The sequence below is a fragment of the Macaca thibetana genome, chromosome 1 (assembly GCF_024542745.1).
Source record: "Macaca thibetana thibetana isolate TM-01 chromosome 1, ASM2454274v1, whole genome shotgun sequence".
Classification (NCBI taxonomy): domain Eukaryota; kingdom Metazoa; phylum Chordata; class Mammalia; order Primates; family Cercopithecidae; genus Macaca; species Macaca thibetana.
The window spans coordinates 207973308-207999503 of NC_065578.1; the positions used below are offsets into that span (position 1 = coordinate 207973308).

Sequence of the window (26196 nt, forward strand, 5' to 3'; positions counted from 1 at the left end):
TCTTCTGGCACTGTCTGGACTCCGTTCCCAGGCAGACGAGGAAGCTGAGAAAACCCTGGCATTGACCCCGTGGACCTGGGCGCCCCGGGAAGGCCAGCGCTGGGTCCAGGCAGGCGGGGCCTGTGCGGTGATCACCCCGGTCCCGGAAAGTCCCAGCCCTGAGCGCCCTCCTAGACCTGGAGGCCTGGAACAGCCAAGTGGACGTCGGCCCACTTGCTGCGGAAGAGAAAGCCTTTCTCTTCTTTCCTTCCCATTTTCCTACCACCTTCCACCCCACTCCGCCTTCGGGGCAAAGGCAGCCAGATCCACCCAGGACACATTCTTTGTCCTTATCCTCTGTGCTCTCCCACAGCAAGCCAGTCGCGGTCCAAGGCCCCAGAGGCTGTGCAGGAGGCCGAGCTGGGTGGCGATCAGTGGCGGGTCCCTGTCCAAAATCCAGCAGAGCCGCCAGGGACGCTCCATACACAGACGGCGCGGCGCGGGTAGGGTGGGGAGACCACAGCGGGAGAGCCAGGAAGTGAACGAGGACTGACTCCTGTCGCTTCCCGTAGCCGCCCACGGACGCCCCAGCCGGGAACCGGACGGCACCTAGCGGCTGACGGACAACTTGCTCCGTGGAGCGCCTGAAACACCAGTCCTTGGGTGAGTAGCGCGACCCCCGGCCACTGGGACAGTCGCTAGGGGGGTGGCTGCTCTGAGGGCCTCGCCAGTGGAGGATGGCATTCGGATGTCACGGCTCCTAAATCACGATTTGATGGGTGGGACAGTGTCCAGTCCACCCCAACCCGCAGGTCCTCACCGCGGCAGAGCCGGGGCTGGGTGGCGGGGACGCTGCCTCTGCAGGCGAGGCTGCTCCGGGGCATAAGGGGTTATCAGGAGTCGCGGCCTTTCTTGTATATCCCTGGCTGGAGTCAGGCTGTTTGTCCTGCGGTGTCTCCTCGCTGCAAATCCACCGCACCTGTGCTGCTTTCTACCCTGTTCCCTCCTAACCTGAGGCCTAGAGCCACCTCCAAGTGGAGGAATCTGGGGAAGCTTCCGTCCCGGAATTTGTAGTGACATTGCTTTCCCTGCCTCTTACACGCTCTTCAGGATGCCGAGTCATTTGACTGCAGTATTAAAACATTTCAAAGGGCAAGTCATGTGACTTCCTTTGACCGTACGTGAAACTTAAGTGATGGCTTCTTGTGATGCATACGAAGTGGTCATGCTGGCGGGACCTGTTCCTGGGGATACTTCGGGGGTTGCGTGATTTAATGCAAGCCGATGATTTAAATTGGGTCACTTGCTGGTTATCACACATGTGTATGGCAACTCGGCATCCATTCTTTTTGCTCTTGTTCTTGCTTCCTGTAATGAGTCACGGAGTCAGAGTTTTGAGGTTTTGACTAACGAATTCAGTTAATGACATAGACGGGTTATATTTAGGTGGTAAACCAAGAGGGGTACAGTTTTTTTCTTAATAAAGAAAAAGTAATAGATTTGATCGGTGTGTATTGTTGGTGTGCGGTATAATGACAATTGCTGGAAGTAAAATACAGGAAGCTCTAGTTTCATTTCCCTTTTAGTTCTGCTTAAAGTCATCGAGTTTTTCTTAGAGTTATTAAATGTAGTGTCCATGGGTGCCTTTATCTTAAGAAATGTGGCTGATGCTTTCCAACACTCCCCTGCCCTGTGATTTTTTTTTTTTTTTTAAAGCACCAGAGAAAATTGTATCTTAATATTATTAAAATTATTGGATTTCCCCACTTTGATTTGTTTACATTGGAGGAGGAAGAGCAATTCTTTTTATTCACAATAATAATAGCTAACATAGCACTTACTCTTTCACTATTTTATTAACTCAACCCTCAGAACAAACCAATGATGTGAATACTGTAATAATTGTCCTTTTATGGAAATGAAAAGTGAAATGAATACCTCTGACAATTGTACAGGACTGTTTAATTAGTAATTGCCATTAATTAATTAATTTGTTTTTTTGAGATGGAGTCTCGTTCTGTTGCCCAGGCTGGAGTGCAGTGGCACGATCTTGACTCACTTCAACCTCTGCCTCCTGGGTTCAAGCAATTCTCCTGTCTCAGCCTCCTGAGTAGCTGGGACTGCAGGTGCATGCCACCACATCTGGCTAATTTTTGTATTTTTAGTAGAGATGGGATTTCACCATATTGTTCAGGCTGGTCTCGAACTCCTGACCTCAGGTGATCCACCCGCCTTGGCCTCCCAAAGTGCTGGGATTACAGGCGTGAGCCACCATGCCTGGCCTATTTTAGTATTTTTAATAATAAATTCCATGTTAGAAATTTTCTACTGATGTATTTTCTAAGTCAGTATTTCCTACACTCAAAATCCAAAATTGTTTAGTATATGAGCACACTGGTAAGAATGGGAGGCAGATCTTTGATTGTAATAACATTCTATTATTTGGTAAATATCAGTAACATAATATATAATTTAAATTTTAAAATAGGATATGAAGAAAAATGCTACATGCTTACTTTTCTTTTCCTCTGTTTTTACTTTACACAGGGCCAGTGCCTCAGTTTCAATCCAGGTAATCTTTAAATGAAACTGGCCTAAAATCTCAGGTCATACACAGAAGAGACTCCAACAAGAAGCTGGAAAAGAATGATGTTGTCATTAAACAACCTACAGAATATCATCTATAACCCGGTAACTGATTTCTAGAAAATAACATTTTACCTATGCCAGGATTGAGAGCAGATCCAATAGAATATTAATTATCCATTGGGAGACAGGGCAAAAATAAAAGCCAGTGAACATATTTAAAGCACCTACTATGTAATAGGGATGGTGGTGGGCGCTGACTACAAAACAGCTGTTGTCCTCTAGTGGAGGAAGAAGTCACAATGGCAATATGATGTGATGAAACAGTGTTATAAACAGGGAACGTTTGGGTAGAGTGGAGGGAATGCCAACTTTTGGTAATGGGAGGAGGCTCAGCTAATCATAAATTTTAGTTTTTAAAGGCAAATGGATTTCTTACTCTACAAGTTTTTCATTTTCTTTTTTAATTAGAGCTGTCCATGAGAAGTTAATGTCTCGATCTTTCCCTCAGCCTTTCAAATACTGCTTGGCACTTGAGCAGGGAAAATGTCAAAAGCCAGTGGGGAGACGGAGAGTGAGAAGTAGTAAAGGGTCTCGTGCAGTTCAGGCTGGTCCTAGAACCCCTGAATGACTGTAATTGCTGGAAATTGCCCTGTAATCCTAAGCAGTAAAGAGCTTGTTTTAGTTTTATGTGGTGGTGAGAATCTTTAGGAATGTCTAGTTTCCACCTATTTGAAGCTGAATCCTGAATTGAGGTCTGGGAAAGGACAGCCACTTTTTTAGTAACCTCCTAGAAGATTCTTGGGCAAAAGGAAGGGTGAGAATCCTTGAAATAAGGCCCTAAACCAGTTTTGTGAGTGTGTGTGGGTTCAAGTTTTTGTCATTTACTTTATAGCTGTAATTCCTTTTTCCCTGAGTTTTAATGTCATTGTGTAAGAATGAGGTATCACTGCTGTATCAAGCAAAGTCGGTTTTAGGAACAATAGCAGGGCAGTGGCAGTAAGTTTTAAAAAGATGACTTCCTGAAATGGAAGCTAGTGAGACATTTAAGATGACTTTGTGCATGTTAGAGTGAAAAACATCTCAAGGTTGTAAACTGATTTCCTGCAAAGATCTTTAAAAAACAACAACAAACCAGGCTGCCTGCCGGGGGTATCTGAAGTTTCATTTTGGCTCAAGCTGGGAGAATGGATGAAGGTTATTACACTGTTCAATTCTGCCCTTCACACAGAAAAGAAGATACTTTCATAGATGCAATTCCTGCATATCTTGATTCTCTCATACTGATGATTCCTGTAGTTTCTGGGGTCAGTACTCTCAACTATTGAGGAGGAACAAAAATAAGTAGACTTCATTTCCTGAGGAAGGGGATCTGGAGAAGTCGTTCTGCTCCAGGGCAGAAAATGCCTTCGCTCCTGTGGCATGGTCTGGATGCTGTTCTGAGGATAATGCGTTTCCAAGGGAGATATTTTTGGCAAATAGCTTTTTTTCTTTATTTTTAAATTTCTCTGTTTTATTATCAGTTCTTACAAAAGAGTAGGAAAGGTTAGAGGTAGAAAGACTGAACTGAATGGCAAAAACATTTTGCTCTGTCTTTAAATTTCACTACCATAAAATATTTATAGTATTAAGGGCCCGTATGGCCCTGAATTTCTTTCATTTGTAGCTAGTTGCCCTTTCAATGTTCCACAAAAAAAAAAGGCTGTAAATAACTTATTTTATTTATTTAATTAATTTAAAAAAAATTTTTTTTGAGACATAGCTTCCCTCTGGTCGCCCAGGCTGGAGTGAAATGACAGAATCTCGGTTCACTGCAATTTCTGCTTCCCAGGTTCAAGCAATTCTAGTACCTGAGCCTCCTGAGTAGCTGGGACTACAGGCACGTGCTACCATGCCCAGATAATTTTTGTGTGTTTAGTAGATACAGGGTTTCACCATGTTGGCCAGGCTGGTCTCAAACTCCTGACCTCAGGTGATCTGCCCATCTTGGCCTCCAAAAGTGCTGGGATTACAGGCGTGAGGCACCGTGCCTGGCCAACTTAGTTATTTAAAGTTAATCAATTAGTATATTTTATAAGCTAGACTTAGGAAAACTGTTTTCAGCCAGGTGCGGTGGCTCACGCCTGTAATCCCAACACTTTGGGAGGCTGAGGCAGGTGGATCACGAGGTCAGGAGTTCAAGACCAGCCTGGCCAAAATGGTGAAAATAAAATATACAAAATTATTTTTTGTATCTCTACTAAAAAATACAAAAATTAGCCAGGCGTGGTAGTGGCCTCCTGTAGTCCCAGCTACTCGGGAGGCTGAGGCAGGAGAATTGCTTGAACCTGGGAGGTGGAGGTTGCAGTGAGCCAAGATGGTGCCACTGCACTCCAGCCTGGGTGACAGAGCGAGACTCCATCTCCAAACAAACAAACAAACAAAAAAAAAACACACACACACAAAACCTGTTTTCTTGAATCATGGTTATTTTGTTACTGATAGGTTTAATAAGTAAATATTTCTTGAGTGTCAGTATTCTTTATTAGGCATTATAAACACATCGCCACTTTTTAATTTTTATTTCATTAATGTTTCCATTTTTTTTTTTTTTTTTTTAAGACAGAGGCTCGCTCTGTCACCCAGGCTGGAGTGGAGTGGTGCAATCTTACCCCACTGCAAACTCCACCTCCTGGGCTCAGCCTCGCAAATAGCTGGGACTACAGGCATGCACCACCATGCCTGGCTAATTTTTGTTTTTTTTTTCAGTAGAGACAGAGTTTTGCCATGTTTCTCAGTCTGGTCAAGCACTCCTCCTGCCTTGGCCTCCCAAAGTGTTGGTATTACAGGCATGAGCCACCATGCCTGGCCTATTTCTAATATTTTGGTCCACATTGGTGTTAGACCAACTGTCCACATTAAGTTTTCTTGGAAAAGATGAAGTAAATATTGTGACTGGCCTATGTATTTTTTCCCCTATTTAGTATATTTCTTTGACTAGTTCAACTGATAGAATTCCAAGACTTAGTCAGGCTCTAAGGCTGGGTCCAGAGGCTCACGCCTGTAATTCCAGTACTGTGGGAGGCCAAGGCTAGTGGATCACTTGAGCCCAGGAGTTCAAGACCAGTTTGAGCAACATAGTGAGACCTTGTCTCTCTATAAAAATACAAAAATTAGCTGGGCATTGTGGTGCACGTTTGTAGTCCCAGCTACGAGGAAGGCTGAGGTGGGAGGATTGCTTGAGCCCAGGAGGTTGAGGCTGCAGTGAGCAGTGAGCGTGACTCGGTGCTCCAGTCTGGGTGACAGAGCAAGAACCAAGCTCAAAAATAAAAAAGTCAGAGGCTGGGCGCCGTGACTCACGCCTGTAATCCCAGCACTTTGGGAAGCCGAGGCGGGAGGATCATTTGAGGTCAGGAGTTCGAGACCAGCCTGACTAACATAGTGAAACCCCGTCTCTACTAAAAATACAAAAATTAGCCAGGCATGGTGGCGGGGGCCTGTAATCCCAGCTATATGGGAGGTTGAGGCAGGAGAATTGCTTGAACCTGGGAGGTGGAGGTTGCAGTGAGCCAAGATTACACAAGTGCACTGCAGCCTGGGCGACAGAGCGATACTTCATCAGAAAGAAAGAGAGAGAGGAGAGAAGAGAGGAGAGAGAGAGAGAGAAAGAAAAGAGAGAAAAGAAAAGAAAAGAAAGAAGGAAAGAAAGAAAGGGAAGGAAGGAAGGAAAGAGAGAGAGAGAGAGAGAAAGAGGAGGAGGAGGGGAGGGAGGGAAGGAAGGAGGGAGGGAGGGAGGGTGGGAGGAAGGAAGGAAGGCAGGCAGGCAGGCAGGAAGGCTTCCTTTTCTGTTTTTTTTCTTTTCTTTTCTTTATTTATTTTTTTAAGAGACGGAGGCTTGCTATGTTGCCCAGGTTGGAGTGCAGTGGTGCGATCTTGTCTGACTGCCACCTCCGCCTCTTGGGTTCTAGCAATTCTCCTGCCTCAGCCTCCCGAGTAACTGGGACTACAGGTGCACACCGCCATGCCCAGCTAATTGTTATTTTGTGTTTTAGTAGAGACAGGGTTTCACCATGTTGCCCAGGCTGGTCTCGAACTCCTGAGCTCAGTCTGCCCGCCTTGGCCTCCCAAAGTGCTAGGATTAGAGGCGTGAGCCACAGCGCCCCACTGCTTCCTTTTCTTTCTATTCAATTTGAATGAATAATTTGGAAGACAGTATCTTTACTTCATACCAGAAATGCTGTCAGTGAAATTCCTTGTTTGGCAGTTCATTATCTACCTATATATTTTATTTTTCTTGTTGTTTATAGAGTTCTTAAGGTATGATTAAATGCTAGCTGGTTAAGAAAGTATTTAGAAATGAAACAGAATTGGTTGTTACTCTAAACCCCCTCTTTTTTTTTTGAGGCAGAGTTTTGCTCTTGTTGCCCAGGTTGGAGTGCAATGGCCTGATCTCAGTTCACTGCAGCCTCTGCCTCCCGCGTTCAAGTGATTCTCCTGCCTCAGTCTCCTGAGTAGCTGGGATTACAGTCATGGGCCACCACGCCCAGCTAATTTTGTATTTTTAGTAGAGACGGGGTTTCTCCATGTTGGTCAGGCTGGTGTTCAACTCCCAACCTCAAGTGATTCGCCACCTCCCAAAATGCTGGGATTACAGGTGTGAGCCACCATGCCTGGACCCCATTTTTTTTTTAAAAGATGTTGAATTGGTCAGAGTTTGTAGTTACAAGCAACAGAAGCCAACTCTTTAAGCAGAAAAGGAATTTGCTAAATGATAGTGCGGCTGGGAGAATAGGTAGCCACAGATATACAAGCATGCTATAGGACCGTTCCCATGAAGAGGCATCTGTTGTCACCACTGGACACAGATGGTACTGTGTCTCTGCTACTTTACCAATGCCACTGCTGTCTCTGGCCCCAGATGTAGCCCCCTCTGACCCTGGATGTAGCCCCCTCTGACCCTGGATGTAGCTCCCTCTGGCCCCGGATGAAGCCCCCTCTGACCCTGGATGTAGCTGCCTCTGACCCCGGATGTAGCTCCCTCTGACCCTGGATGTAGCTCCCTCTGACCCTGGATGTAGCTCCGTCTGGCCTCAGATGTAGCCCCCTCTGACCCTGGATGTAGCTGCCTCTGACCCCAGATGTAGCTCCCTCTGACCCTGGATATAGCTGCCTCTGACCCCGGATGTAACTTTCTCCAACCCCAAATACAGCTGCTGCCCCCTTGCCAGAGTGAATACTGCATCATTGTGGCTGCTGCTTGTCACTGGTTCTTACTTAAAATCTGAGCTGGAAATTCTAACTGGCAGTTTTGTCCCCTGGTCTTACCTTGTTGCAGTCTAGATGAGGTCTAATGTTCATAAGGTAGGGGATTTTCCAGATATGGAAGGGGATACCAATTTTCAGCAGCCAAACAGAGTATCACATTTTCGCTCTAATTATGTTTCCTGGGTGTCTGACTCTTACGCTTCTTTCTAGCTGCAGTCTGCCTAATAGAGAGCCTTGCATCCAGAAGCTCATTACCTCCCAAAGCAACCCCGGCACTTTGGGAGAATCACTTTGAGCCCAGGAGTTCGAGACCAGCCCAGCAACATGGCAAAACCCCGTCTCTACTAAAACTACAAAAAATTAGCTGGGCATCCCAGCTACTTGGAAGGCTGAGGCAGGAGAATGGCTTGAACCCGGGAGGTGGAGGTTGCAGTGAGCTGAGATCATGCCACTGCACTCTAGCCTGGGTTTTTTTTTTTAAGACTGTCTTGAAAAGTAATGGGAATAGATTGTTTTGTCTCAAAAAGCTCTTTCCAGCTCTAAAATTAAACATATAATTAAAAATATTTTTGTGGTTATAAAAATATCGATGCTTATTATAGACATCTGCAAAGTAAGAAAGTATATAAAGAAAAAAATTAAAATCCCATCCTCCCCCATGAAAACTATTGTTATCATTTTTGGCTGACTTCTTTAGTGTTTTTCTTTTTTTAATTTTGAATTTTTTTGAGTATGTAGTAGGTATATCTATTTATGGGGTATATGGGGTATTTTGATACAGGATACGATGTGATTAATTAGCAAGGTTTTCTTTTTAATGCTCGTATTTATTTAGTTGAAATCATACTATATATGCCTTTATAGATTACTTTCTCACTTAATTACTAAAATTTGTGTTATTACATATTTCGCATAAATATAATTTTAACATGAAATTTGAAGTTATAAAAACCTCTCGTTTTATTAAGAGATTAACGCTATGAAACATGCTGCTATATATTTTTGGAACCAGCTGTGACCCAAAAGATCAAGGTAGGGATGTAGGTCCTTCCCCATTCTCTACACACAAAATCAGCTACCCTGATGTGCAGCTGTAGCCCCAGTGTACACTCTCTGTTGTATTTTTTGTTCTCTGATGTCATGGGCCTTCCACCCTACTCCTAGCAATTGCTATGACAGCAAATAGATAACTGGCTTCCATAATTTCCCATCTTATTGCCTAAGGCAACAGGGAGCTTGTGGGCTCAGCTTGCAGTTCAGCAGCTGCTTTGTTGCCTCTCCTCTATAGGTATGAGGCCTGCCAGAGCCCACTTTTCAGACAGGTGAGAGTTCGTTCATTCACTACGCAATTACCGATCGTCTCTGGACCTCTCTCCTGGGGAGGTAAAGGTGATGAGCCAGTCCTGTCCCCTGCAGCCCACAGTCTAGGCAAACCGACACGCAAACAAACAGAATCCAAAGCGCTCTCACGAAGCCTCTGAGAGGGGCTGCCTCAGTCACCGAGGGAGCTTGAAGAGGGCTCCACAGAGGAGGCTGTGCCTGAAGTCGATTTCAGTTTAGGAGCCACCAATTGATAATCACTTTTCTGTGGCCCGTCTTATTTTATTTCTTATTTCTTGACAATCAGAAGTACCTTGGGTAGGTTTTACTGTGCACATCATAATTTGGGTGAGCTTGGTGTGAGACGTAACGGTGTGTGGGCTGCGCATCCTGGTCAGATGCTCCAGATGGAGGCAGATGGCTGTGATGCAGGAGAGGCAGCCACACAGCACAGGTCCCCAGCCAGTGGACTGGGAGGACATTGTGGTCATCTCTGGGGAAGGGGAATGACAAGATCTGGTAGTGTGGCAGGTCCCAGAAGAAAAGGGCTGGGTTCTGGGCAGTGACGGTGCAGGTTGAGACCTGAATACTGGGTGGGGCCAACTGTAAGAGCCCACGCCTGCAGACTGGACTGGTGCAAGGTAGGTGGATGCCGTGTCTTGAAGACCCACAGGCACCCACTCATCCTCATGATCATGCAGTTCTCTGGTTTCTCACAGTGCAGTCTGGGTTGCAGTCTGGGAGTCCAGCGGAGAAGAGCAGGCCCTGGAATCCCAGGTGTGGGGGTGTGGCTTAACTTGGAGCTTCCTTCAGAGGCAGTGAGTGCTTGTCATCGTCTCCATCAGCATTGGCTTTTGGGCCTAGTGTGGCCTTGAACTTTCTGTTGGGATCAGCAGTGGAACAGTGGGAAAAGGAATGAGTAGACATGGCATTGCAACAACTGTTGTTTTTTTTTTTTCTATTATAATTATCATATTAAGCAGAAGTTTTGCTTCACAAACTCTCAGCCAGATACAAACTACTGTGAATAATATTTCGTATCTTGTGTCTCTTTCCAAAGAGACATAGTGGTTTGCAGCTATTGCAAATATCCTGGCCATGCGGTTCCTTTTTATAGCTGTTTGAATAGGAAAGATGACTTGGAAAATGCTGGATTCTGAGCAGATTTATGTGCAGCCCTAAAAAACGTAGTTTTTCTGTATCAATAATGAGTTTGGATTGTAATTGCTTAGAAAGTAATGTTGTTTATGTAAACGTACATTTGTTAAATTTTTTTTTCTTAGGTAATCCCGTATGTTGGCACCATTCCTGATCAGTTGGATCCTGGAACTTTGATTGTAATACGTGGGCATGTTCCTAGTGATGCAGACAGGTAAAATCATTGTGCTGAGGGAAGGAGCATGAATAAGCTGTCTTTTTGTGATTGTGGAACGATAACAAAGAGTAATGTGGGAGAGACCATTTGATACTTTGAGGCCTAATTTGCTTTCGTCAGCATCCCTGGCCAAGGTGCTGAGGAGCGTGGAATGAATGACTAAATAAAGGTTATTGGGATTTATTTCATTGCTGTAAGTCTGATTTCAGTATAAAAAATTAGAACTATCAGCTGGATGTGGTGACTTACACATGCTTTTCCAGCACTTTGGGAGGCCAAGGCGGGAGGACTGTTAGAGGCCAGGAGTTTGAGACCAGCCTGGGCAACATAGTGAGACCCTCCCATCTGTTAAAAAATAAAAATAAAAAAAAAAAATTAACTGGGCATAGTGGTGTGTGCCTGTAGTTCCAGCTACTCAGGGGGCTGAGGTAGGAGGATCACTTGATCCCAGGAGTTTGAGGTTGCAGTGAGCTGTGATCAAGCCACTGCACTCCAGACTGGCTGACAAAAAAAAAAAGAAAAAGAAAAAAAGAATTAGGTATGTCATTAAAGAAAGGAATTGTGGTCAGATGACAGGGATAGTCTAGTTGTAGTCTGACATTCCCACAGCATCACAGAAGATCTAGTTCAGGTGGTTTTACTGAATACTTGCTTTGGATGCAAGCTGTGGTATCGTTAGTGTTGGGCTCGGCTCTGTGTACCTAACACCTGAAGAGCAGTGGTTTAAGTGAGATGTGAAAATTAAGTGTCAAGGAGACAGCCCAGGCCTTTCAGTCAACTCCTTCAAGTCGTTAGAGAAGGAGACTCCTTCCAGCTCACCACTCTGCTATCTTGAGGGTGAGGTGAGGTCCCTTTTCCCGTTATCCTTGGCAGCTAGATTTCCAGCCCTCACCTCTGTGCTTTGGGTAGCTGGATGGGTGCACATGGTGTTTGCGGGGAAGCGGAGATGAACAAAAGGCAAGTGCTTGCTGACTTTGAAGGCAGTTTCCAGTAGTCTTCCCGGAGCCCTTCACTTCCATCTTATCAGCAGAGCTTTAGCTGCACAGGCAGGCCTAGCTGCAAGGAAGGCTGGGAAAGGTAGGTTTTTATTCTGGGCAGATTCAGACCCATTTCAAACTCAGGGGCTGTGTTACTGAGGAAGACAGAGAAGAAGATTAGGCAGCCAGCTCTTTCGGCCTCATAGTGAATGAACGAGGAGGGATCCGTCAGTCCGGTCACTGGGCCTGGAGTGTAGTGCCTGCTGGGCCGTTCCTGGGAGCTTTCCTTTCTGAGCGCTCTTGGGGCCCCTGTGTCTTCCCTCATAGATTCCAGGTGGATCTGCAGTATGGCAGCAGCGTGAAACCTCGCGCCGACGTGGCCTTTCATTTCAATCCTCGTTTCAAAAGGGCCGGCTGCATTGTTTGCAATACTTTGATAAAAGAAAAATGGGGACGGGAAGAGATCACCTATGACACGCCTTTCAAAAGAGAGAAGTCTTTTGAGATCGTGATTATGGTGCTGAAGGACAAATTCCAGGTAGGTTTTGGAGAGGGCCAGGTTGAGTCCTCATGAGTGGGCAGGACTGCACAGGGGCGCTTTTCACGTTTGTGAGCCCGGCCTTGTATTTCCTGCACCTGAGACAGTTTGTTTGGCTTTGTAGTTTTTCTCCATAAAAGGACCAGGAAGGCACCTAAATGTGAGGTGTGGCACCACTACTCTCCAGCCAGTTGTTGCCGTGCAGAAATATGGTCCATTGTGACCAGATCTTTTTATTAGATCCTGTTTCTCCTAGCAGGGCTGAGTTCTGAATTGACACAGTATTATGTTAATGATGTGAGGGTAAGTTATAATATAACCGCCACCACCCGAAGAGCTAACAAGGGCAATCCTAGCATAGAAATCAGAAGGGTTTTATAAATTCAAGTCTTGCCACAAGATAGTTCTATAGGATCGAGATTTTAGATCCAGAGGAGATCCTAGAAATCCTTGATGTCACTTCCAACTCTGGCTTCATGGAGTGTCATACCTAGCGCGTATGTGTACGGTTGAATTTGGTCCTAGAGGACACCGGCTGGCCCTCTGGCCTGTGGAGCTTTTCCAGAGTAGAGGTGTGTACCAATGTGAGAGCAGACCCGCATGTCTCTGGTGCAGATCCTTTCTGATCTTCAGGATACAGCTCCCGCCCGAAAATCTTTCTGAATCTCCCAAACTCCATTCACGAATCTCTCCCTTCTCTGGCCTTTCCAGCCGTGTCTGTATCATTCTTTTTAACAGTTGTGCTTTGGCTTGATGTGTTTATTTTGCCCCCACAATGGGATTTGAAGCTCCTTGAGTCAGACACTGTATTGTATGCTGCTTGCGTTTTCTGCCTATAACCTAACCTGGCACCTGGCATTTGAGAGGGAGGGAGGAGGAGCAACGTAGAGTGCTGAGGACCTGCGGAAGCTACTTTCTCGTCATCTTGCTACTGTAGTCTGTTGAGGTAGAGATTGTTCCTACTTCAGAATATGAAAACCGAATCTTAAAAATATGTTGAGTAACTTGTCCATATTAGTTTTATTTAGCAAAGTCAACAGATTTTGATCTTTAACCTGGGTTCATGACCTCCAGGGCACCTGTGCCTGGGCTTCCAGGAGACCTTCGAACCCAGATGTCTCACATGTATGCAGAGGCGCACACAAGCACACGCACCTGTATTTGTGACTGTGTGTTTGTCTGGGGAGAGACAGTTCCTGGTGCTTAATCAGATCAGGAACTCGAAGTTCGGAAGCACTGCTAGTGTTTTGGGTGCTTTCGGTTACAATGTGGTCAGATGTGTGTGGAGACCTGTGGGAAAGGGTATAAAATTGGATGCAAGGAAACATTTAAATTTGGATAAGAAGTTAATTTATTAACTTTTTTTTGGGGGGGGTTGTCTTCTGTATCTTTCTAGGTGGCTGTAAATGGAAAACATACTCTGCTCTATGGCCACAGGATCGGCACAGAGAAAATAGACACTCTGGGCATTTATGGCAAAGTGAATATTCACTCCATTGGTTTTAGATTCAGCTCGGTGAGTGACCTGCCACAGCTTGGGGTCTTTTATGAGGATGGTTTTTGATGAGATGGTAGAAAAAGTCTTCAAATAACACTTCTATTGACATAAAAAGGACGGCTCTCCCTGATCGCAGTATTAATTTTTTGGAAGTGAACTATTCACACTAGCAGAAGGGTTTTCATCAGCCAGCGCTTCATTGTCTGTAGGATCTCAAATCTCGTGTGGTTTTAGCAAAACACACATTGTTTTTAGCTGGGTAGTGGCTATTGCCTTTGCATGGGTGTAAAATGGACTATTTCCATAAGAGAGTTTCCTAGACTGGGAGTGTCTGAGTCAAAGAGCACAGTCATGTGTTGCATAAGGACAGTTCAATGATGAACTGCACATACAACAGTGGTCCCATAAGCTTGTCATACTGTATTTTTACTGTACCTTTTCTATGTTTAGATAAGTTTATATGCGCAAATACTTACTATCCCGCTCTGGTTGCCTACAGAATTCAGTACAGTGCATGCTGTACAGATTCACTGTCCAGGAGCAACAGGCCACACCCTACAGCCTAGGTGTGTAGTAGGCAGTACCATCTAAGGTTGTTAAGTAATATTCTGTGATGTTCGCACGATGACAAAAATCACCTAAGGACACATTTCTCAGAACGTACCCCCTTCGGCCAGGCACAGTGGCTCACACCTGTAATCCCAGCACTTTGGGAGGCCAAGGAGGGCGGATCACGAGGTCAGGAGATCGAGACCATCCTGGCTAACATGGTGAAACCCCGTCTCTACGAAAAATACAAAAATTTAGCCGGGCGTGGTGGCGGGTGCCTGTAGTCCCAGCTACTCGGGAGGCTGAGGCAGGAGAATGGCGTGAGCCCAGGAGGCGGAGCTTGCAGTGAGCCAAGATCGTGCCACTGTACTCCAGCCTGGGCGACAGACTCTGTCTAAAAAAAAGAAAAGAACGTACCCCCTTGGTTAAGCAACACATGACTGTATTTGCATTGAACATTTTGATAGATACTAACTCACCCTTCTTCACGAGGATAAAAACAATTTGCATTCTCAGCCGCCATCTTCCCACCTTCTTGTTGACATTACCTGTTATTCTGTGTAATGTTTGCCAATCTGATGGGGGCCGGAAAGGACCCCAGTGTTAAGTGTATTTTTGGATTATAGTTTTGAAGCATATTTTTAGTACCATTTATAATTTTTTGATATGTCAAACAGATTATATATAGAAAATATTTTCTACTGGATGTTACAAATTAATCTTTATTTTCTCAGGATTTACAGAGTACCCAAGCATCTGGTCTGGAACTGACAGAGATAAGTAGAGAAAAGGTAAATACTAAATCTTTTAATGAGCCACTGGTTCAAAAATGTTGTTTTAGCTCTCATATAAATGAAGTGGCAAGAAGGCTGGGTTTTTGAAAATTATGCTTTTAGAACGCAAGTAATCATTTGAAAATTGAGATCCATACTTGTGGTGCCAGGCACTCAATAAGTTTTTGCTGACGCTTCACCAGTCAGTTTATGTAACTGCCACTCACTGTTCTTATGTAAAAAGAACTCTCTCACTCTTAACTGCTGAATAGTACTGTTCTGGGGTATTTCTGAATATTGAACATCAGCCAGTGCACTGGCAAATGAACTTCCACGTGCATCTTCAACCCCTGGGAGAATAACTGCAATGTAAAAACACGCCGTTATTAATGGAGAAAGTGAGGTCTTACTGACTGGCACGTTCACAACTCACAGACAGAATAGAATCTCAGCATTCTGGGGGCACCTTGGAAAGGACAACCAAGACACGTTTGAAGTTCATGTAGTCCTGGGTAAATGTGGTGGCTCAGGCCTGTAATCCCAGCACTTTGGGAGGCTGAGGTGGAGGATTGCTTGAGCCTAGGAGTTTGAGATCAGCCTGGGCCACATAGGGAGAACCCCATCTCTACAAAAAATTAAATTATCCGGGCATGGTGGCGCATGGCAGTGATCCCAGCTTTGGGAGGCTGAGGTAGGAGGATGACTTGAGCCCAGGAGGTTGAGGCTGCAGTGAGCCATGATTGAGCCACTGCACCCCAGTGTGGGTGACAGAATAAGACCCTATCTCTTAAAAAAATTTCATATAGTTCTATGAAAAATTATTAATTTATGGTGGAGGATAAAGGACTCAATGAACAGGGATATCAGACTGTCTTCTCAACCTGTGTAGCCCTTCACACCATACCATCCCATCATAAAGCGCCAGCTGCCTGGAGGTCACACCAGAGTGGAGCAGGAACGTCCCCGGCTCCGGCCAGGCTCAGCTCAGCACAACCAAGGCTTCATATTATAAACTATAATTCTTCCCCTTCTCACGTTCTTGTGTTTTCTTTCTTTTCCAATAGGTTCCAAAGTCTGGCACGCCCCAGCTTGTGAGTATTTTTGCCTGGGTTATTTCATGTGGAATATTTTATAAAATTGCATAGAAAATGAACAGTTTAAACCTTGGAGGGCAGCTTCATTCATTCCATTCCTTACTGTAGAACTGTTTCCCTACAGCCTAGTAATAGAGGAGACATTTCTAAAATCGTACCCAGAACTGTCTACACCAACAGCAAAGATTCGACTGTCAATCACAGTTTGACTTGCACCAAAATACCACCTATGAACTATGTGTCAAAGGTTTGAAGAGCCCCCAATTTTCTTAACTCTATATAAAAATTAAGTTGTAATGAGCTGTTACAAGTAACCTGTATCCACAGTAGAAGCCCAAAGCAGCCCCCACTGCATTTGTGTGCTGTCCCTGGACAGATTCGAGCGTCAACCAGGCCTGCCTCTGAGCCATTCCTGTGTATTTCCTCAGTGCCTCCCAGCTTGGCTGCTTCCCCTGCAAGCAGAACACAGTGCTGCCTCAGACCCCAGGCACAGGGGCCTTCCTGGGGTGTTTCACTCATACAGAGGGCATCGGGTCCCACCCTGTCACTCATTTCATCGTCTAAAATAAATCAGTGAGTGCGTGCCTCGAGCCGGGGACAGTGCTGCTGCAGGGGACCCAGCTGGGACCAAGGCAGACTGTCTCCCCTCCTGGGATTTACAGGGTCATGGCTCTGACACATTCTCTAGTGTTCTTTGGACACGAGTTTTCCCTGGAGATCACTTTCTGCAGACCTCTTTGTCCTAACTGTGGCTGCTTTTCAGAGCCTGCCATTTGCTGCAAGGTTGAACACCCCCATGGGCCCTGGACGAACTGTCGTCGTTAAAGGAGAAGTGAATACAAATGCCAAAAGGTCAGTATCCTTGGGTAGCAGTCACAGTGCAGATACCTCCGTGCCTGTTACGCCTTCCACCCGTGAGCGGTCTTATGAGCTAGAATTAGGGCTAGTGTCAGAATCTTCATTTCCAAGGTGAGATGATTCAAGCAGGAGGAGGTTAGATTGCTAACAGCTAGTTGGCGGCAGAGCCAGGACTAAAGCCCAGTGTTCTGACGTCACCTTTTTCTGGCCAGACGAGAGAGTAGCATTTTTGTCCACGAGGCCTACCCTTGCCTTGGAGAACTCCAGGGCAGCCCCGTAAGATCAGGCAACATTGTTTTTTCTTTTTTTTTTTTTGAGATTGAGCCTCACTGTGTCATCCAGACTGGAGTGCAGTGTCGCAATCCCAGCACACCACAACCTCCGCCCCCTGGGTGTTCAAGCGATTCTCCTACCTCAGCCTCTGGAGTACCTGGGATTACAGGCGCACCACCACGCCCAGCTAGTTTTTGAATATTTGTATTTTTAGTAGAGACAGGGTTTCACCATGTTGGCCAGGCTGATCTCGAACGCCTGACCTCAAGTGATCCGCCCACTTTGGCCTCCCAAAGTGCTGGGATTACAGGTGTGAGCCACCGCGTCCGGCCCAGGCAACATTTTTTAGGGCCCCTATTGTCATGTGATTTAGAAAATTTCTGCTTTAACAACTTTTTCCAGAGATGTCCAGCCTTCTGAAAGCTTGAAATTAGAGCTATTTCCTAGAAAGTGGCATACTTTCAAGGAAGGAAGGAACACGGGTAGATGATGAAAAGAGAATACCTGCTTGAGAGGATCCCAGGCTCCTGTGGCCTGAAGTAGTCATTTGGTTTAACTGGCGTTAAACCTTCAATTTCTGTCCAGCCACATCTCAACCTCAACGCTCATTTTAAAGGGTTTTAAATTTTTTTTTTTATTTTACAAGTAACAAATTAGTGGAATACTGAGTTTAAAATTTCAACTTCATCTGCATTCCCATGTCCATGTGAACATGTTTCACAGAGTTAGGGTCATAGTTCAAGCCTGGCCATTAACATTGCTGAAACTGCCACTACTCTGTCCTACTTGGTTAATTAAGGTTTGTTGTTTTGTTTTTTTTTTTTTCCTTTCTCAAAAGCTTTAATGTTGACCTACTAGCAGGAAAATCAAAGGATATCGCTCTACACTTGAACCCACGCCTGAATATTAAAGCATTTATAAGAAATTCTTTTCTTCAGGAGTCCTGGGGAGAAGAAGAGAGAAATATTACCTCTTTCCCATTTAGTCCTGGGATGTACTTTGAGGTGAGGTTACAGTTTTTGAAAATGGGACAGCACCAAGCATCCGGGAGCAGGAGTGGGATAAGTGGTCCATTTAAATCAAGTCCTAACTCAGTATGTGGAGGTCGTGTATGTTTTTTGTTTACTTGGAGATTGTAATTTGCCCCATTTTATAATGTGGGCAATCAGTATAAATAGCAAAGCCAGTAGAGTGTCAAATTATGTGCACTGGAATTGACATTTGTCATCATATTAAAATTCCTGTGTAGCCCCATATTGATAGGAATGTAACCAGGAAGCTTGTCTCAGGACTGGAGTCACACATTTAATTGCAGAAGCGGACATGAGGACGTGGAGACCCTAAAACTGCTTGCTTGCACTGGCCATCACCTCCCATCAGGGTAGATGGTTTCAGGTGGCAGTCCTTTCTCCTAAGGAGTTAGTTAGTCTTGTTTGTATGTATTCAAGGAAAAATACATCAGTCCCTTGGAGCTAAAAGGCATGTAGTCCTGAGTCCCCAAATAGGTGACTATTGTAACACATACCTTTCCCAAAATATGTTTTTGGGATGCTGAGCAGAGAATCGTCTCCTTGCGATGTGGATGCCGGGTGCTTGGCCAGCCTCACTCACCAGCTCAGGTGCCACTGCCTCACACAGTCACTTAGGGTCATTGGTTTAGGTTATAATTCTACAGCATTTTAAACTGCCACATCCTCTGGACCATGTGGGTTCTTGAGGACTCATCAAAACCCGTTACTAAAAGCATGAGTATCAGGCGGAATAGATAGCAATGTGACATGCGTTATTTATTCCTAAGTTCCAGTCTAATGCAGCGCCCTGGTATGTGGAGCGTAGACGGATGTGGGCTAATCATGGAGGGTTCCCTGGAAATTGTGGATATTGGTTTGGAATTCAGAAAGCTGGGAAGGATGTGGAAGGCTGAAGGTTGGCTTTTCTAGATGTAGGGCTTGATCTGAACAAGTCCTTAGAGTGGGAAGGGCAGCACAGGGTTGCTGGCTTGGCAAGAGTCAAGGCGTAAAGGGTGACGTGGGGTTCGCTGGAGGGAAACAGAGGTGAGCGCTCTAGAAGGAAGTTGAGCCTTGTGGTGGGTGACAGGAAACCAATGATGTAACTTGTTTTGGACCTATCTCGGCCCCAAGTTTGGATTTACTATATTAATATAAAAGAGGACAATAATGATACATTCAAGTAATGCTGAAAGATACTAAGATGAAAATATCTCCAACTTCGTAATTCAAATCGTACCATTAGGATTAGATGAACCATATTCCAGGCAATTTTTTTTTGCAGAGACAGTGAAAAGCATGGCTGGCTGAAGGAATGAATAGATGGATGTTGTATGCTTTTGAACAATCATCTTTTCCATTTAATTTTCTAATTCAGGAACAGTAATTATCCTCATGTTGATCACTGTTGACGATTTTCTGTACTGATCGGTCCTTTCCAGGGGCTTCCATCTCTTGCCTTTTAGCTACGCTTGCACTGAGATTATCTCAGGTCTTTCCATTATACCATCACTGTCATTTTAAATCTTCTTGCTGTTTCAAACACACTTTAGTTGTATCTACAGTGTTTTAAAAACAATCTCATTCAGTATTGTAATTTCATCCGTGGGCTCTTCCTCTGGATGGAATCCATGTTCCTCCCAGCTGTTCGGCAGCATCAGATGGTTGTGAGGGATTCTGTTGTTCTGTCTTCTTCTAGGCTGGGGGTCTTGCAAAGGATGTGCCTTCTTTTCATTTGCAGTAGTCTGCTCACCCAGAGGCATGTCATTTCTTTGCCACTTGCTTGTAATTCACTGGCTTTGTACTTGCTCTGATACAGTACAGGTGACTAATTGACTCCCTCTGCTGCCAACTTGGTTTTCCTTCTGAGCGATAGCATGAGGCTGTGTGTTTTGTGTTTTCTTGAGATTTTGTTAAATATATCCAGGGTCCCTTCTACCTGGTTGGAACTGGGATTTCCACCATTCTTGTGGGGACAGAATCTCAGGTTACATCTATTTCCCCAATCCTCTGTAGCCACAGAAGCTTCATTGGCCAGCTCTGTTATCAGAGTGCAGGACTTGAGCTGAAACTTCCTCCCTCCTGATTTTCCTTGGCAGCCCTTTCCACGGCTCCTGTCAAAAGAACGAAAACCCTCAAGTTGCCGCTTTGCAGATTCAGGTTTTGTGCTTCATTCTGGCCTCTGGGGGTGGGGCCGGGTTGGCAGCAAGGCTGAGCTGCCCCTCCTTCTTCTGAAGCCTTCATGGGGGGCCAGGAGCACAGGGAGAGCTCAGTGCAGGGCCTCCCAGAGGCCTTCTCAGTGTGCGTGGAAACCCTGCCTGGCACTAGCAGCGTGGCGCCAGCAGTGTAAAGTTGAGGTGTAAAGGTGATGTAAAAGGCTGGTTGTTTTTTTGGTTTTTCATTGTTTGAGTTTTGGGCACAGATGACTGTGAAGGGCAGACACTGCTGATGAATCTGAATGAATCTACCGGAATGCACAGCACTTCGCACTCATGGGATACCCAGCTTTGATGGCTTTGGACAAACACACTGAGGCTAAGATGTGCTGAGCTTATGGAATCAGGATCACCAAGCAGCTGTAAAAACCCTAGCAAGTGCCTTAAGCTGCTGAAATTTCGTATTAATTGTCTGGCTTGTTCACGATCCTAGCGTTTGAGGCAGAAAAGACAGGATCCAAGTCCCTTGGTTCCAGGCTACTAGCTGGAAACAGCATCTCAGTGAACTAGAGCGACCACATTAGGAGTTTTCCTGCTTTAGGAGAGTCCCCAGCATCAGTGAGGAGGGGCAGCACTCCAGCTTTCCAGGAGCAAGGGGCAGGATGCGGCCGAGGGAGAGGGGCTGTTGAGGAAAGGAAGGCCGCAGGCCCTGGGGATGGTGTGAGGCTCCAGACACATCCAGGTCACTTCCCTGGGTGGGATGAGGCAGACAGTGCCACCACCAGGGACACTTTCGTTAGATTAGGGTCTTGGAAGTCACAGAAGGAAGTCAGCAGCAGCAGGCTAGGACTTTTCTACGTATAAAGAAATCAAATGGTTTATTCTGACACCCTGTTAGTGTGTAACACACACAAAATTTTAAACTAAGGGGAACCACTAATGGCATGTTTCCTTTCCTTTCAGATGATAATTTATTGTGATGTTAGAGAATTCAAGGTTGCAGTAAATGGCGTACACAGCCTGGAGTACAAACACAGATTTAAAGAGCTCAGCAGTATTGACACGCTGGAAATTAATGGAGACATCCACTTAGTGGAAGTAAGGAGCTGGTAGCCTACCTGCACAGCTGCTACAAAAACCGAAATACAGAATGGCTTCTGTGATACTGGCCTTGCCAAATCGCATCTCACTGTCATTCTATTGTTTATATTGTTAAAATGAGCTTGTGTGCCCTTCGGTCCTGCTGGGTGTTCTCAGTCCTTGCCATGAAGTATGGCAGTGTCTAGCACTGAATGGGGAAACTGGGGGCAGCAACACTTACAACCAGTTAAAGCCACTCTGCCGTCTCTCCTGCTTTGGCTGACTCTTCAAGAATCCCATTCAACAAGTATTTATGGAGTACCTACTAGAATACAGTAGCTAACATGTATTGAGCACAGATTTTTTTTTTTTTGGCAAAACTGTGCAAGGAGCTGGCATATACACTTAGTGGTCAAACAGACCAGTATGTTCCCTGTTCTCTTGAGCTTCGACTCTTCTGTGCTCTATCGCTGTGCACTGCTTTTTCTACAGGCATTACATCAACTCTAAGGGGTCCTCTGGGATTAGTTATGCAGCCGTTAAATCACCCGAAGACACTAATTTATCGAAGACACACCTCCTTCCCCGGTGATCACGCTCATAACCAGTGCGCTATCATATCCCATCACTGGGAGGACTGATGTTGACTTACATCATTTTATCACAATAAACATGTGGCTCTATTAGCTGCAAGCTTTACCAAATAATTAGCACGACATCTGAGCACAGCACAGAAATTAAGGCAAAAAACCCAAAGCAGAACAAGGAAATGGTGCTGAAATTAACCTGATGCCAAGCCCAAGACAGCTGATTTCTGTGTATTTGAACTTAGGGCGAATCCGAGTCTACACAGACTCCTACAGAAAGCTTAAGGAAGAGGCAAGATGCATTCAATTTGAAAGGTATTTATGGGCAACAAAGTAAGGTCAGGATTAGACTTCAGGGAGTCATAAGGCAGGCAGTATCAGAAAGTGTACACCAACTAAGAGACCCACCAAGCAGGCAGAGGTAATGCAAACATCTGTTTTGTTCCCATGCAAATCACCACTCAAGGCCTCTGTTCTTAAGATTAGTCCATCATCATTAGCAACTGAGATCAAAGCACTCTTCTGCTTTAAGTGATTAAAATCAAACCTGTATCAGCAAGTTAAATTGTTGCATTTCTGTAATTTTTCTATTATTTGAGGGGAGTTGGCAGAAGTTCCATATATATGGGATCTTTACAGGTCAGATCTTGTTTCAGGAAATTTCAAAGGTTTGGGAGTCGGGAGGGAAAAAAGCTCGCTCAGTGAGGATCATTTTATCACATTAAACTGGGGCAGAACTCTGCCAGGATTTAGGAATATTTTCAGAACAGATTTCAGTTAGATATTATTTCTATCCATATATTGAAAAGAATGCCATTGTCAATCTTATCTTTTAAAAAGTACTCAGTGTAGAAATTGCTAGCCCTTAATTCTTTTTCAGCTTTTCATGTTAATTTATGCAGAGTCTCACCAAGCTCAAAGACACTGGTTGGGGGTGGGGGGTGCCACAGGGAAAGCTGTAGAAGGCAAGAAGACTCCAGAATCCTCCAGTTATTTTTCTTCTTAAAGACCATCAAGGTGCTTAACTGAGCTTTGGAGACTGTGAGGCATTTGGGAAAAAAATAGCCCACTCACATCATTCCTTATAAGTCTTAAGTTCATTTTCATTTTATATGGAGTAAAAAATTTAAAAAGCTATTAGTATTTATTAATGAATTTTATTGAGACATTTCTTAGAAATATGCAATTCTATACAAGCAAGCTCTGTCTCTAAACTGCAAGTTGACCTTTTGCTTGCCACATTTCTGCATTAAACTTCTATATTAGTTTCAAAGGCTTTTAAACTCAATGCGAACATTCTATGGGATTGTTCTTGATGCCTTTAAAAAGGGGGCAGATTTAATTTCATTTGAGCCCTCACTTCCCAACTTCACCATGACCCAGTACTAGAGATTAGGGCACTTGAAAGCACTGAAAAAAATCTACTGATACTTACTGTCTTAGACAAGTAATTCTTAGTTAACCACCGATGGAATTGGGTTCATTCTTAATCCGGGAGGAGCTTCCTCGTGCCACCCAGTGTTTCTGGGCCCTCTGTGTGAGCAGCCAGGTGTGAGCTGCTTTAGAAGCAGCGTATTGCCTCCATCTCCCCTGTTTCCCAGAGGAATAAAGGATAAAGGTGACAGTCACACTTCTGGGTTAAAAAAAAAAAAGCATTCCAGAACCACTTCTCTTTATAGGCACAAGAAATGAAGGCTGAAGTTCGCCTATCCAAAATGAAAAGTAGGCTTTATGGTCAAAAGTATTTCTGTTGATTGCTAAAAAACTTCATTTTCTTGAAGTAGAGAGCAACTTGGAGTGAAATCTGCAACACAGATACCATGTATATAAGACACTGCTGTACAGCAGAGTCAAGGCTTACAGTACAAATGAGGCGTCTGCTTTGGGTGCTAAAAGTAAACAGGTCTGATATGTTACCATCAGTCAGGAAGAGAATACTAAATGTTTAAGCACACACATCCGTCTGTATAAAAATGCCATGTCATTTACTCTCTCTGCAGCTCTGCACAGTAGGCAGGAGAGGCTTATGTGGCAGCATAAACCAGGTGAGAATTTTGTAAAGTGATAAAACATTTGTTAAGTACCACGTAGGTGTGTTAAGGCACCAAAAGTAACATGGCACCCAACACCCAAGAATAAAAATACGAAAAATCAGAACTCTGAGTAGAGTATGAAACACCACAGAAAGTCTTAGAAATAGCTCTGGAGCGGCTCTCCCAGGACAGTTTCCAGTTGCTGAATAGTCTTTTGGCACTGATGTTCTACTTCTTCACATTCATCTAAAAAAAAAAAAAAAAATCAAAATTAAAATCTGAGTCCGTCCGCCTGCCTCAGTTCTCATTAGTTGAATCTTAATGTCTTGCATTCTCTGGCAATCGTTCAATCAAGAGTGAAATGAAGCACATTAACAAAGCAGGGGGCGCCACGGACCCCCTCCCTCCACACTGCTCCTTCTGCCTTCATTCCCTGCCCACAGGCTTGCCCTGGAAGCTGAATAAGAACCCCAAAAACTCAAACTTCCTAGGGATGCCACCCCTTTAGTAGCTCACACTTCCCCCCTCCAGGAGCTAAGAAACAAAGGAGAATGTACTTTTTTAGCTTAGATAAGCAGTGAATCAGTTCAGTACTGATCTACTTGTTCCACCACCCCTCCCTTAATAACATTTACTGGTATTTCCTGGGCCTAAGGCTATGTTCTAGAACTGTCATAGCTCCCCATGTCACACACACGAGCTTGTGATCTTTGTCAAATAATTGAAACCATTTAAGCCTCTAGTTTCTTCCTTTGTAAAACAGAGATAAAACGTGATTTTTAAGTGAAATAATCCATGTAAAGCACCTAACATGGAGTAGTGAAGGAAAGTCGCTTGCTACTAAAAGTGGACATCCTACTGCATCCTTAATGCCACTAGGCCTTTCCATTAAACAACCTCCCATCTGGGGACCAAAACTTCAATCATATAAATGTATGAGGTTAATTAAAAACACTACTGTAATCTGCTTGTATGATCAAAAAACACCACAAAAGTAAAGACAGTGAAGATCACACTGTAAACGAACTCTCAAATGATCACGAGGTGGTCACTTCACAACTCGCTCCCTCCACCCAACTCAAAACAGGAGCTCGAGCCTGCCTGTATTTGAGACTGGAGCCGCCTGTATGAGGACTGGACCAACTGCTAGTCATGTTATATCCAAATCTGCATTATCATTGGGCACATTTTCACAGAATTTTACTGAATTATTCCTTAATTGTTTAATAGTTGGGAATAGTTTGGGAATTACCTTCCATCAACTCTGCTAAGAAAGGAATGGATTCTGGTAGCAAGACAATATAATTCTCCTTTAGTTTTTCAGCCAGTGCTAACACAGTAATCAAAGCAGCAAATCGAACCTGAAAGGGATAAAAGAGCAAAGAAATAAAAGGTAGTGTTACTGTATTATCTTAAGAGCTGTACTGACTTGAGACAAGCTCTAACTTTCTAAACTAAACATTAGTTCACATGCATTTATTCACCTCATTCAGCTTTCATCTTAGAATACCAGTTTAACCATTTGGGAGCTATTTGTAATATGCATAACCTTATAAATCAGTGTTTTCCAAACCGTGTCCCACGACTGCAAATCTTTAATGTGAAATGTCTTTTTATAATCTCTTCCTTTGAAAAAAAAAAAAAAAAACAATAAAATAAAATGCCTCATGCAAACTCAAGTCTGTTGCAAATTTTATTTCACTGGAGCTCGCCAGCCCACCAGGCTGCCAATACAGTGCCTCTAGCTGCCTCTGGTGGGTCTCCCCACCCATAGCCCCTGACTGTGGTCACCACCATAGTTGTATGAGGGGCCCAGGACACTCGCTTGGGGAAAGTGCCCATCTCAGCACTGAATAAAAAACATTCTGTGTCACGATACCCTAATTTTGGGGCTTTAAAAATGTCTGGGTGTTCCTCACATGCCTTGTCTATGATAAGGAAAGCAAGCAGTAGTTGGGTATTGTTAGCTTTTGAAACAAAAGCCCTACTGGTCATCTAATTTTGGATATTTTAAAGAATATCTGGATAGTACAAAGTGAATTATTAAAAAACCAGTTGTAACTACCTAGATTCAATCAGGATTTCCTTGATTTGTGCAATCAAAGTAAAATATTACAATAAATTTGACACTGCTACTTGTATAAAAACCTATGGTTTAAAATGTGGGGGTTCATGAAAACAGTCTCATTGTTAGCATATCCTAATAAAGAATTTGAACTAATAAATCTTCTTAATAAAATTCGGCTTTGGGCTGTTATATCCAGTAAGG

At 44.3% G+C, this 26196-nt stretch overlaps 2 protein-coding genes across 5 annotated transcripts in view; one reads left to right on the plus strand and one right to left on the minus strand.

The window, feature by feature from the left end:
* The first annotated feature begins 554 nt into the window (after nt 1-554).
* On the plus strand, nt 555-25601 carry LGALS8 (galectin 8). 4 transcript variants are annotated; one of them, XM_050770163.1, is made up of 11 exons: nt 555-642; nt 2527-2670; nt 10413-10501; nt 11809-12019; nt 13416-13535; nt 14801-14857; nt 15904-15930; nt 16058-16180; nt 16697-16785; nt 17903-18068; nt 21191-25601. In XM_050770163.1, exons 2-11 carry the CDS (start codon nt 2626-2628, stop codon nt 21338-21340), a joined length of 1077 nt encoding a protein of 358 aa, XP_050626120.1. In that variant the 5' UTR covers nt 555-642; nt 2527-2625; the 3' UTR covers nt 21341-25601. The 4 variants fall into 4 exon arrangements, with proteins under 4 accessions (XP_050626120.1, XP_050626129.1, XP_050626139.1 ...); XM_050770172.1 differs by having other exon boundaries at nt 11890-12019; XM_050770182.1 differs by lacking the exon at nt 16058-16180.
* HEATR1 (HEAT repeat containing 1) overlaps nt 23859-26196 on the minus strand; it is a 56013-nt gene continuing 53675 nt past the window's right edge. The window contains exons 44-45 of the mRNA XM_050769579.1: nt 25180-25288; nt 23859-24173 (exon numbers count right to left, since the gene is read on the minus strand). Coding sequence (XP_050625536.1) covers nt 24085-24173; nt 25180-25288 — 198 coding nt within the window. The 3' untranslated portion in view covers nt 23859-24084. The remainder of the gene's footprint in view (nt 24174-25179; nt 25289-26196) is intronic.

Excerpts from the sequence above, each read along its gene's own strand:
- LGALS8 (XM_050770163.1), top strand. The coding sequence starts at position 2,626 with ATGATGTTGTCATTAAACAACCTACAGAATATCATCTATAACCCG. Across the intron at positions 10,502-11,808 it reads GTTCCTAGTGATGCAGACAG|ATTCCAGGTGGATCTGCAGT; the intron begins GTAAAATCATTG and ends CTTCCCTCATAG. Across the intron at positions 18,069-21,190 it reads GTCCTGGGATGTACTTTGAG|ATGATAATTTATTGTGATGT; the intron begins GTGAGGTTACAG and ends CTTTCCTTTCAG.